Source organism: Coffea arabica, chromosome 4c (assembly GCF_036785885.1).
Source record: "Coffea arabica cultivar ET-39 chromosome 4c, Coffea Arabica ET-39 HiFi, whole genome shotgun sequence".
Lineage (NCBI taxonomy): Eukaryota > Viridiplantae > Streptophyta > Magnoliopsida > Gentianales > Rubiaceae > Coffea > Coffea arabica.
Genome location: NC_092316.1, coordinates 51,437,280 through 51,449,957, shown reverse-complemented (window position 1 = coordinate 51,449,957; position 12,678 = coordinate 51,437,280). Strand labels below are relative to the sequence as shown.

At 35.1% G+C, this 12,678-nt stretch overlaps 1 protein-coding gene across 1 annotated transcript; it reads right to left on the bottom strand.

The window, feature by feature from the left end:
* Window positions 1-4,434: 4,434 nt before the first annotated feature.
* LOC140005007 (uncharacterized) lies at window positions 4,435-5,742 on the bottom strand. The gene has a single exon (XM_072045078.1). It carries the CDS (start codon window positions 5,363-5,365, stop codon window positions 4,625-4,627), a length of 741 nt encoding a protein of 246 aa, XP_071901179.1. The 5' UTR covers window positions 5,366-5,742; the 3' UTR covers window positions 4,435-4,624.
* Between the last annotated feature and the right edge of the window lie 6,936 nt (window positions 5,743-12,678).

The following is a 12,678-nucleotide window of genomic DNA, read 5'->3' as shown; positions in this document are numbered from 1 at the left end:
AAAAACAAAATGTCCTGAACAGATTCAACCAAGATCCACCAGATTATCCTGAAACAAAAGGAAAAAAATATGGTTTGTATTGTATTGTATCATTTATGCCTTGCATGCAAAAAAAAAATAATAATAATAATAACAGAAATAGATGCAGAAATCGAAATCAGTGAACTTCTTGGAATTGTTTTGAGAGAAAAGGGGCTAAAGCAGCATCAGCATTGTGAGAAAATGAAGAGATGGTGAGATTGTATTTTTGCCGACGGAGAAGTTTTTGCAAAGCTACATAGTGGTGGAGGTTACAGCCACTATTGAACAAGTTTGTCTTATAGCACCAAAGGCGCGCGGTGATCAGCTCACTTGATCGATGGATCAGCACTCGAGAGTAAAGAGTTGCATTGCATGCTATCTTTCCTTCTTCACTCTTCAGTGTTCACTTAGCTCTTTTTTCTTACACGTCACTGTTTGCGTCGGTTTCAGTGTTCACTTAGCTCATTTTTGGCTTACACGGGTCATTGTTTTGAGGCAGCTTCTTTTGCTTGAGATCATACGCACTTGTAGATGGGCATTACACATAGACAGAAGTGTAAATGGTCCTGAATTCCTTCTACAAAGAAAAGAATGGCAAGGATAAGTGAAACATTTTGTTAGTAAACAAAATTTTGTCTTTTTGTTAGGGAAATTTTTTTTTCCCAGAGGAATTATGATGTATTTCTTTGGTAAATTTTACTTGTATGAAAAATGGATTTGCATTAGTTGAAACAAGAAAATAAAGGATATTTTCCTATTTCTTATGTGAAATTTCTAGGAAAGGAGGGAGAGATAAGGAATGGCAGAAGTGATTAATTATTTGTGACTTTTTTTTGCTTAATGTGTGCTAGTCTGTGTGATACATGTATAATATATGGTATCTTACTTTCAATAGTTTAATAATGATCAAAAGCTTATATATGGTATCTTATAATGACCAAAAGTTTATTTCTTATTTTCAATAGTTTAGTTTAATAATGACCAAATGCTTATATGACCAAATGTTTTTATGGTCAAAGCTCTTTGGACCATGCGTCCTAAATTGGATCAAATTCTTTCCATTTATTTAAGCTAACAATTTCAAGATACAATTCATGGCTAGATAGAATTGATTTGAAATTGGATGAATGAATGTATAGTCAGAACTTTTGAATCCACTTATGGATGTGGTATGAAAAAACCAAATGAATGAGTAATCTTACATATACTGACAATGTGCATTTATGGATATGAATGCATGCTACCTACTTCTAAACCATCAATATATATATATATATATATATATATATATATATTTTGCATAGGTGGCACGTATATATCTAGTTAGTGTATACAGTATTAACTTATATTTAGAGGTCAGGGGACAGTTTTTAGAATCTTCTCTACTATTAGATCCAGAGTTAGAATCCTGTAACGAGTAGTTAAAGGTAGGAAGGTTGTTGGAAGGGATGCAAGGGTTAAAAAAAAGATTGACCCATATTTTAATTTTATATAACCTAATGTGTTTCAGAATTTTAAATAAAAATTTAGTGAGTTTATATAAATCAACAAGACTTATATGACAAACTATAAAAATTAAGATCGTAATTTATATTAGAAAAAAAAAATTCATAAGAACAAGTACACTTATCCGAATTATTTTGAAGGTAAAAAATGAATCCTAGAATATATATGAGTGTCAAATTCACATCTAGAAAAATTAAAGAAAATTAAAAAAAAAAGCATCAAAAAACCCAAAAAAAATGAAGAAACCCTATTTTTTTTTTCCGATTTCTATCAGTTACAGCCAGGTTAAATTCAATAAATTAAAGATTTGGTGGAACTCAATGCTGCTTCCCACCGAAAAGTGAAGGAAACGTAACCAACTCTTTCTTCCAGGAAGTAGCCCTCTTTTAAAATCTAATATGAGAGATTATCAGAAAAGTCATCTAAATGATCTTCTACTTGTTTGTCACCTTGCTTTTCCCTTATCTCTTCGTCGCTCGCCTAATCAGAAGAGAAATAATGCCTAAATGCCACTACTCCTTCAGATTAAAAAGCATTAATTACAGGAATGCGCACCCCTCGGTCGTGATCTGAGTAGCCCATAGGTTGACAAAGAGGACTACGACGCTTTTTTACTTCTTAGAGTTAGGCAGCTCAGCTGCAACTAACTTGTTAAGGGCTAAGTAAAATTTGGGTAAAATTTGATTTTGGAAATGTTCAAAATGAAAGTCCCAAAAACAAGTCATTTGTGGCTTTTGATTAAAAATGAAAAATCCAGGGAAAAAATAAGGGATAATTTCAGGAACATCCCTTGAGGTTTCTAACAATTTCACTTAGCTCCCCCCAATTTTAAAAAATTACACTAACCTCCATTGGTTCAATAAAATGACTACAATACCCTCTATTTAATAGATAATTTACCACATATGTGGGATACAAAAGCCAAACCAAGAGTAAAAGAAAATATAAAAACCTGCAACAATTCGTCATCTTTCCCAACCCTACATTAATTAACAACAGTTTCTTTTCTCTTTCTCTCCCTTTTTTTCTATCTCTTATGATTCTCTCCTTCCTACCTATAACCCCACAGTCTCTCCCACCCATCAACTACACCACCACGCAAACATACCCGAAGTGTTTATTTCTTGTCTATTTCTCTCTTTCTGTAGTACTTAACTATTGGCCCCTTTGTTTATTTCTTCTCGTATTATAATTTGCATATATTAAAGAATCAAAATTTCCAAAATTACAAATTGAGGGAGCAAATGAAAATTTCATGGTCAAATTAGATGGAGATGATGAAGATGGTTGTGATAGAGAGGAAAAAAATGAAATTAATGGGCTACGGTTGGAAGAGAAAAAGGGGTGACACTGGGTTATGCTATTATGTCTATTACACACTAGAATCTAATATTTTCATTTAGTTTCATTTTTGTTTGATTTACAAGTATTGGTGGTGGTTTGTCATAAAGATTAGTTTCTCTGTTCCTAACGCTATTGGAGTATGGGATTGCTCTTGGCAAAGACATCAATAGTGGTTGGCCAGGTCTTCTGTTCAAGGAAGGTGATATACAATAGGTGTTGGGTTCATAATTTGAGGTGTAAGATTAGCCAATAGACAAAATGTAGTGTTAATTTAGGGCGAGAAGCTTTTGAAGGTATTTTAGTTGGTGGTGGTGGTTATGGTCTATTTGTAAAGTGATTCGGGTAGAGTTTGGGATTTTGATGATGCCGAAATTGATAACATTTTGGGATTGAGTTGGAGTGCGATTTTGGTAAAATTTGGGATTTCAGTGATACCAAATTTGATAGAATTTGGGAATTAAATTGGAGTTTGCTTGAATGGTTGATGAGGTTTTAGGTTTATAATTATCATGGAAGTGTAGTAATTTTGGATAAAAGTGTTTGTTACTTTTTTTTTGGTTAAATTGATCCCTAAACCTTTTTTTTCACTGTCTTTTGATGTTATGATATTGCATAAGGGTATTTTAGGATACTTAAATATAATTATAGCCTAATGGGCCTATAATGTTACTTAAATAGTAAAAGTAAGGAAGGTCAATGTAATTTTTTAAAATTGGAGGGAGCTGAGTGAAATTGTCAGAAACCTCAAGGGAGGTTTCTGAAATTATCCCAAAAAATAAAGCAATCTAGAACATCAAACAATAATTTTCCAAAAAGAAATTAAAACCAGTCTAAAAGATCAAAAGGATAACAGGCTTATATGAATATTGAGTTTTTGAAGAGAAAGCATGTGGCCACTGTGTCTTCCCTACTTGTAGTAACAGTACACATTTTCACATAGTTTTTGATATTTATGGGAGAGAAAGAGAGAACAAATAATAATGCGAGAAAAAGTTATCAAGAACTTGTTGCTTGTTGTAATAAAAATCTGTTTGCTTATTGGAGACTTGTCCATGCATAATTGCGATACATAATTTGCTTATGCGTGCATAATATGCAGATTTCTACTTACAATGGTTTAAGGTAAATTCTCAAGTGCCCAGTAGGTGTTTTCCGACTGTCAACTACTATCCAAAATCAATAAAAGGAATAAAGTATCCAAAATTGTAAAATCGATAGTCTTTAAAGGAAGATTGATATTACCTAATGGTGAATGTTTATGAAGTGAGTAACAATTGGTTTTCTCCATTACCTAATTCGGCACTATAATGAGACTCATAACTTAAGTGGATAAAATTCTTTAATCAAGGCTAGGCTCTTTTGTAAATCATGTGGTTCTAAATGAGCTTACCTACTAAAAGCAACATTGAGTGGTGTCAGCAGTCACGGTTGAATCATAGATGAATAGGAATGGTCCTTTAAAATTACAAGAAAAATAAATAGTGTATATTTCGTGATTCAAACTAGGGTAAAGTACATAAAACCCCCTTGTGGTTAAGAAAATTGACACGAAACTTCCTCATTGTTTAGAAACTCTCACTTAACCCCCCTGTGCTTTGGACTTGTTTGGATTTTACCTGCTAACCGGCTGATGAGCCGATAATAATATGAAATACCAAAAATACCCTCATATATAATATGTGAAAAGTTACATATGCAATGAGTCAATTCTTTAAGTCTGGGAAAGCCTTTGAAGAATGTCAGCTTGGATCCATCAACTGTGATTGACTTTCCCTGTGCCTTGGGGCTGGAAGAATGTTTTCAATTGAGAATGAATTTCACAGATGTTGAGGTGTTGGGGAGCGGGCTGCAGGGCGGGAGGAGGACTTGTTGCATTATTATTATTATTATTATTATTATTAGCATTTGGAATTGGGGGGCGGCAATCATGATCTGCAGCGGGTGGAGGAGGCACTGAATTAGGTTGGATGACTCCATCGATGCCGTGGCATCTAATGGAGGATCCTCGAGTGCAGATGTCGGGGCTGCTGACTCTGACGTTGTTGAGAAAGAAGCTCCTCCTCCCGTGGTTGGTGATCCTAAGCACCAGGTCGGGCTCGGAGGTCGGGACCGTGGAACCCGCGGGGAAATGTTGGAGGTATTCGAAGAGCAGCGGGGATGGAATGGAATGGCGGAGCAAGAAATGGGCGAGAGAAGAAGGGGTGGTGGTGTGATTGGCCGGTGCCGCGAGATTTACGATGTTGCTGTCCTGGGAGAGCGTCTTGTCGTTGGGCATGAAGAAGGTGAGGTTGCCACCCTCCAGAATCATCATCAGGTCTGGAGGGGCCATTCTGAGGAGCATCACGAATGTGAAGTAGTTTGCCCTCTGCATCTCTTCTATGGCAACCTCAATGTTAGTCCTCCGGATGTCCATGGCCGTGGCGGCATCATTATTCGCGTAGGAATTTGACATCAGGAGAACAACCCCCAACAACAGAGTCGTCGTGTTGTTCATGGCCGCCGCCCTGTGTAAAACTCAATTTTGATGTAAGATTATCGACGTGAATGATGATGCCTATTTTTTTGGGGATTTGGAGTATTTGGGGAAATATGTTGAGGTGTTGGAGGAAAAGGGGTTTTTGGGTCTTCGTTTTGTATCTCTGTCGAAAATTTTCATTTGCAGATCTACAACTATGGTGGGTGCAAGCTTGGAAGAGACATGGAGGACAAAATTGGAATGAAATGAGTTTCTGCTAGACACAAGTTACCATTAAGTCGCGTAAATATCACTCGCTAGCTCCCCAGCCGGTTAGCAGGTAAAATCCAAACAAGTCCAAAGCACAGGAGGGTTAAGTGGGAGTTTCTAAACAATGAGGAGGTTTCGTGTCAATTTCCTTATCCACAGGGGGGTTTTATGTACTTTACCCTTCAAACTAACATTTGTATCTATAAGAAAATTGGAGGGAGTGCAAACAAAATAATGGTCAATGAACATGATATTCGTAACACTTAGGCGTCAACCCGTTTTTTCATACCGGTTCTTTCGATTTGCCGGTCAAACCCGATTTTTTATCATATTTGACCAAGTTTTTATACATATGATTTTTTAGAATAATTTGGGCTGGACATTTGACCGGTTTTTGGTTCGAGCAATCGGATCAGCCGGTCTGGTCCGAGTTTAAAAACACAGCTAAAAACTAGTCTAAAATGAATTGACAAATCCAGATTAGGAGAAATTTTCATTATCTAATTTCTCTATGCCCACTTCTCATGCAACTAAGTTCTTGAAATACTCGCAATCAATAGGCCTAAAAAAATAAAAGAGCAAAGAAGGGAAAAGAAGAGAGAGGATGGAAAAAGAGAATAATGAAGAAGAGAGAGAGTTTTCATGTGAGTTTATTGTGTAATAAAAGAATTATGGTCTAGTCTAGAGAAAGAAGAAGGGAAAGAAATAAGGTAAAAACAAAAATGAAAAAAGAAAGTCAGTGACTGCCGCAGCAAGGAGAATAGCAAGTAGGAATTAGGTTTGATATTTATAAGCTTTGAATGCTTTGAAACAATTTCGTAATTGTATTTTGACCCCGTTATAGTTTTAACTAAGTGTAAAATTAACCTACTACATTTACATTTCTACTTGTAACTTTTAAAATTATTTAACTAAAGTCCTTTTGCACTAAACCCAAACCCATCAAATAACTAGCAATTCAAGGGAAAATTTCATGTATTATTTTGATTGCATATCATTAATATATATTTATGACATATTTATCACGTAATCTGATTTGACCCCAAATTAATTAATCGAATCCATTGACCTGAAACCCGATTGACTGGTTACTAAGTCCTAATTTCAATGCATAGATATTAGGTTGCCCTCCAGTGGACAGTGGTTTATAGCAAAATTGGTTTCAGAAGTGGGCCTTATTTTAAGAATTTTTTCTGCACTTTTAAAAAAAAAAAAGGAATCTTTGTTATGGACTGTAGCCTAATGAACAATGATCCATAACAACATCGGCATCAAAAGTGATTCACACCTTAGGGCATTTTTTATTATGGACCGTGATCCAGTGGATTAGCGCCCCATAATATAATTGGGCCATAAGTAGATCCTACATTTCCTATCACGGACCAGGGTCCAGTGGACATCATTTCATAATAGAATTCGATCTTATAAGCACATCATGCCTTTATTGTGTGGTGTGGTCATTTGTAGGATTGGCACATGAAAGAAAATAAATAATTAAAGTTTCTTTATAGTAAAAACCTAGCAAGGATAGACAAAGATTTAAGAAGCAAAAAAGGAGAAAGGGATTTAAACTTAGGATCTCTGAGTCTTGAAGTTTTAACCTTCGCCACTAAACTAAGGTCTCGTCGTCGACTAAATTATAGGGGTCAAGTTTACCCTCCTATGCATCTCTATCTTTTCTATATGTGTCAAATGTTAAGTTATTGGTGAGTTAACAACATCTACTGCATTTTAGTCATAAATAATTCAAGTTCTATTACTTAATAACATTTTTTTTCCTCTTTTTACTATCTAAAATGAGACATTTAATTAAAAATTTTAACATTTTTTATTTACAAAATTGGATTATGTGATAATATTTGTCCACTCAAAAGAAGTAACAATGTCCCAAAATATATTCATATGCACTCTAAAAAAAGGGAAAACACACACTACCAGAGAGTCACAACTATACCTTTTTGTTTACAAATAGGTACGAGGACCGAATAGAAGCAAATCAAGGGGACATAGAATTGACATGTATGCAATTTGAATATTCAATTTGGCTAAATTAGTATTCAACTATTGCATTTTTATGTTATTAAAAAATTATTATTATTAAGTTATATATCTCTAAATCAAATATCTAAGGAATGTATTCTTGCTTAGTAGTGTAGTTGCAAATCAAACTCAAAAAACCTAGCCATTTGCCTTACGATGCTAGTGTCAAACAAGATGCAAGAAGAAATACTTTGTGTCATGCTTAGAGCAATTAAGTAAACATGCATGTGCGGTATCGGATATATATCATGCCATCTAATTTCAAATTTGAAATTTAGATTTTGCACAGATGACATAGGTCTATAACTGGTAGTATAAAAAACTCTAGCTCCGTTTGGATTGGCCTATTTTTCAAAAACTAGTTGTGCAAATATAATGTTACAATAATACACAAACAAAAAAAACAACTCAAAAAACACATCATCCATACAATATATCAAAACTAACTCACAAAAATACACAAAAATAAAAAAAAGTTCTACAATATTTTTCACCTATCACCATCACTCACCACCCATCACTACCATCACCCCTCCCTCTTCCTCCTCCCCTCCCCTCCCCTCCCCCCACCATCCTGGCCCTTCCACACCTCCCAGTCGTCCCCTCCCACCTTGATTTGGTCGAAACCATATCCAGATCAAGGCCTCTGGTTGCGGCCAGATTGTGATCAAAAGGTTGCAACTTTTTGGTCGCAATGTGGCCGCGACCAAAGGCCTTGATCTGGATCTAATATCGACCAGATCAAGAAGAAAGGGGAGGGCCAGGAGATGGCATGAAGAGAAGGGAAGGGGAAAAGGAAGAGAGAAAGGGAAGAGCGAGGAGGAGGGAGGGGGTGATGGCAGTGATGAGTAGGGATGGTGGCGGTGGTGGTTGTGGTTGTGGGTGGTAGTATTAATTTTTAAAAAGTAACATAAAATTAATTTAATTTTAAAAATTACCCCAAATTATATTCCTAAAATGCCTCCAAAAACATAACATAAAACATATCTACAGTAAAAAATTTTCATATATACTGGTACAGTAAAATATTTCAAAAACACCCCCAAAAACAACTAATTCAAATGAAACCTCTATATTGATAGTGTATAAAAACTTCATACATTAATTATTACTCCCTCCGTCCCATTGAAAATAGCATATTTTCCTTTTTTGGCTGTCCCAAAATATTTGTCATATTTGACATATCTAACTACTTTATACTCTGAAATTCCCTTTATGACCTTCATTAATGATGCATAAAGGCAAACGTGATGAGATTGTTTTCTACTTTTTACTTTGAGCGGCACATGATTAAGAGCAAAAGTAGAACAAAAGAAAAATCTTTTTGGTGGAGTGTATTATGCATAAAAAACACATATCTCCAAACATGACTAAATATATGTGACGGAGGGAGTAGTTTATTAGTAATAAAGAATTAAATTAAGTTAGCAAAATCAAATTATTTTAAACAAGTATTTGGATGATCTATTGAATTTATAAAGCTTCCATATCATTTTAACTAGATTGAAAGTTTTCAAATTTAACACAAAAAATGGCAAGAGTCAAATAACAGTGATCCAAATTAGAAAAAAAAAATCAATAAAACATACGGAAATGACATTTGTATCCAAAAGAAACTTGGAGTGAAAACAATACAATGGTCAATGAATATGATATTCATAACGCTTAGGCATCAAAAGATTTTCTTTCTGTATTAGGTCGCACTTAGTGGAAGTGAGTCATAAAAAAATTGGCTTCACAAGTGGACCCTACTTCAAGAATATATATATTTTTTAATAAATCGCGGTCTACGGGTCTAGTGGATAATATGACTAGGCATGGCCACGGTTCCAGAACCAACGGTTCTGGTTCCAGAACCGCCGGTTCTGGTTTTTCAAAGAGGTAGAACCAGAATCGCACCATATAAGATGGTTCTGGTTCCAGAACCGGCGGTTCTGGTTCTTCAAAGAGGTAGAACCAGAACCGCATAGTTCTGATTTCGATTCCTTATGGTTCTGGTTCCGGTTCCAGTTCCGTATGGTTGTTTCTTTCTTCCGTTGAGAGCCCGAGGACCTCTGTGCAAGTCAGGAGCCCCCGAGAGCAAAATTTGAAGAAGCTCCCTTTTTCTCTTCGAATACAAGCTTTTTCTTCCGAGCCCTTCTTTGCAATTTTTTCCTCTTGGATCCGTTGAGAGCTTGGTCAAAAGGTTGTGGTGGATCATGATGATCATCATGATGTCTCTACTTTTATTATTTTTTATATTAATTATTTTTAATTTTTTTAACGGTTCTGGAACCGGCGGTTCTGGTTCTGGTTCTATTTTTTAAAGAACCAGAACCGGAACCTTTATCCAAGGTTCTACTACGGTTCTGGTTCCACGGTTCTGGTTCCGGTTCTGGTCCGGTTCCAAACGGTCCGGTCCCGATCCGGTTCCCGGTTCCAAATGGAACCATGGCCATGCCTAAATATGACTGGTAAAAAAATTGGCTCCAAAAGTGATTCACACCTTAAAGACTTTTTTTTGCTGCGGACTATGGTTCAGTGGAGAGCGTCTCATAAGTCATAACCGAACTAGCTGCACAAGTGAATCCTACTTCAGAGTTCCTATCATGGACCAACATATAGTAGACAGTACTAGGATTGTTTGGATTGCAAGATTTTCAAATAAAAATTTCAGATTTTATTTTGCTTGTATTATATACATAATTTTCAATCGTCTTTTTATATCACATACATCACGTCACAAAAAATATTACAATAATTATTTCAAATAACTTCCTATCCAAACAATATCTCATAATAGAATTCGGCTTTTCAAGTGTATGATGCCTTTATTGTGAGGTAAGTCCATAGTAGGATTGGCACGTGAAAGAAAATAAATATAGTTTCTTTCTCTTTTTTTTTTTGACAAGAAAGAAGTGAGATTTAAAAAAAATAAAGAGATAGAATGAGATTTGAACTCGAAATCTTTAAATTCTGGAGTTTCAATCTTGACCACTAGATCAAGAGCACCTCTCCCAAACAAATTTAGTTTCACTTATCCTTCTTCCAATCAGGATAAGTGAGTCTCTCGTCAGCATGCTTCTACAAAACGAGTAGAGCAAATGACATTGACACAGCTAAAATTTTAGTTTCATAGCAGATTTCTTATGAAATGACAATCGTGCTCTTTACTAGTCAAAGGTTGAAAGTATTCTGGAGACGGTAACTGTGTCATTTCATAAAATACTTTTCTATACCATGGAACTAAGTGCTTTAGCTAGAAAAACTTTGAAATTGAAATCGATTGCCCAAATCGAACCACCTCAGTTATGGCTCGATGCGCCCCACCTGATCAGCTCGTATGGTCATGGAAGCTCCTCAGCGATCATTGTCCATCTTTTCTACCAGGGATCGAATCCCAGGATTAACGTGTTCGAGGAAAAGGGGCCTCTCCTTTCAGGCCGAGGGAATTAGTCAGGTTCGATTTGCCCGATGGCTCGAATACTCCCTCCCTCCGAAAAAAAAAAAAAAAAAAAGAAGGTATGGCTCGGATGCGGGCTATGTTCATCCACAAAAATCATGCAGCCGTGTTTTAAAGCAGAAACGTTTAGTTACTCAGATACAGTAACAAGGATATTAGTTAGATGATCATGAGATTTTTAATTTGAATTTCATACTTTTTCCCCTTCCTCGTTTACTCTTTTAACAGTTACGCTCTCCCTCCCTTAAATCGAGAAAACAATTTAGGATCACGTTCCATGAACCCCACATCTGAATGCAGCTTATGTAAGACAAAACACAAATGAAGGCATCTAAATACCATGATCGCGTACAAATTCTTGAAATATAAGACTTACCAAAATATGAACGCTCCATCATGAAATTGACAAGAACGGGGGAAAGAGTAACAGGCGTTGAGATATTTGCCTGTGAGTAAAAAAGAAAAAACTAGTTCTTTACATAATTCAAGAGCTAAAATGGAACCATCATTGAAAAACTCTACTAACCTTTGAAAAAATTTTCTTGAACTTTCTTTAAGATCTAGTGAGCTAAGCTGCGCTAGTACACTTCCAATATATATGTTCCCGACGTGCCTCTCCCGATTTTCCAGCACGTTAATTTTCAATTACCATATTTGGCTTGAACTGATATTCATTTCTTACCAAATTTATTATTCTACTAAATTACAAATAAAGTTTATTGGAAGATTTGGTATTAGTAAATGACGAGAAAATATTAAAAATAGTTAGAGTCTAACCCAAAGCTTCTTTGGATGTGCAAGTTGTGCCACACTTTACCTTTAATTAAGAATAGATTTTAATTTATTAACTGATTTGTTTTTTAGTGGCCAAAGGTTTTTCTAGCAAGTGCTTTACAGGGCGAGGAACTATTTTTTTTTTTTAAATGTGACTATTTTGGAAAATTATCTGAATATAAGGAAAGTAATGAATATAAAGATGCTCATTAAGGAGTATCTAGGAGACTAGGAGCAGCCATTATATTATACTTTTGGAAATTTGACTAAATGAGAATAATTGCAATGGAATGAAGCAGCAACACCACACCAGTGAAAACTACAAGCTATGAAACTTGGGGGGGAAAATAAAATAGAAGTGCAGAACTGAACAATGATAATTGATCTAGTTTTTTTGGTGAAATATTTAACAAAATGGTTCTCCGAAATCTTCAAAACTTTTGTTTATTGGACACAACGATTATAATGTTACCTTTTAATAAGAAATTATGCTTTTACTAAATCTACACTAATCGAATGGAAGAAATGACTATATATTTGTGTAAATGTAAGACTATATATTTGTGTTTCATGTGTCCATTATGAAAAAAAACCATTCAAAATGTCCCTCATATTTCATTAATAAAATTTTTTTGTCCTTTATTTTTAAAATGTTAACTTTACATCCTTTATAAATTCAAATTAACAAAATTTATCCCAACTTAAGTTTTTTATCTCTTTTTAACTTGAAATCACCATGTGACCCTCATTGCAGTCATTTTTTATGTACAAAAGATCAAATATCACTTTTTTTTAGTGACAAAAATGAACGTAGATTGTGTCAAAT

What these genes read in the sequence shown, in the direction of transcription:
- LOC140005007 (XM_072045078.1), bottom strand. Translation starts at nt 5,365, where the DNA reads ATGAACAACACGACGACTCTGTTGTTGGGGGTTGTTCTCCTGATGTCA.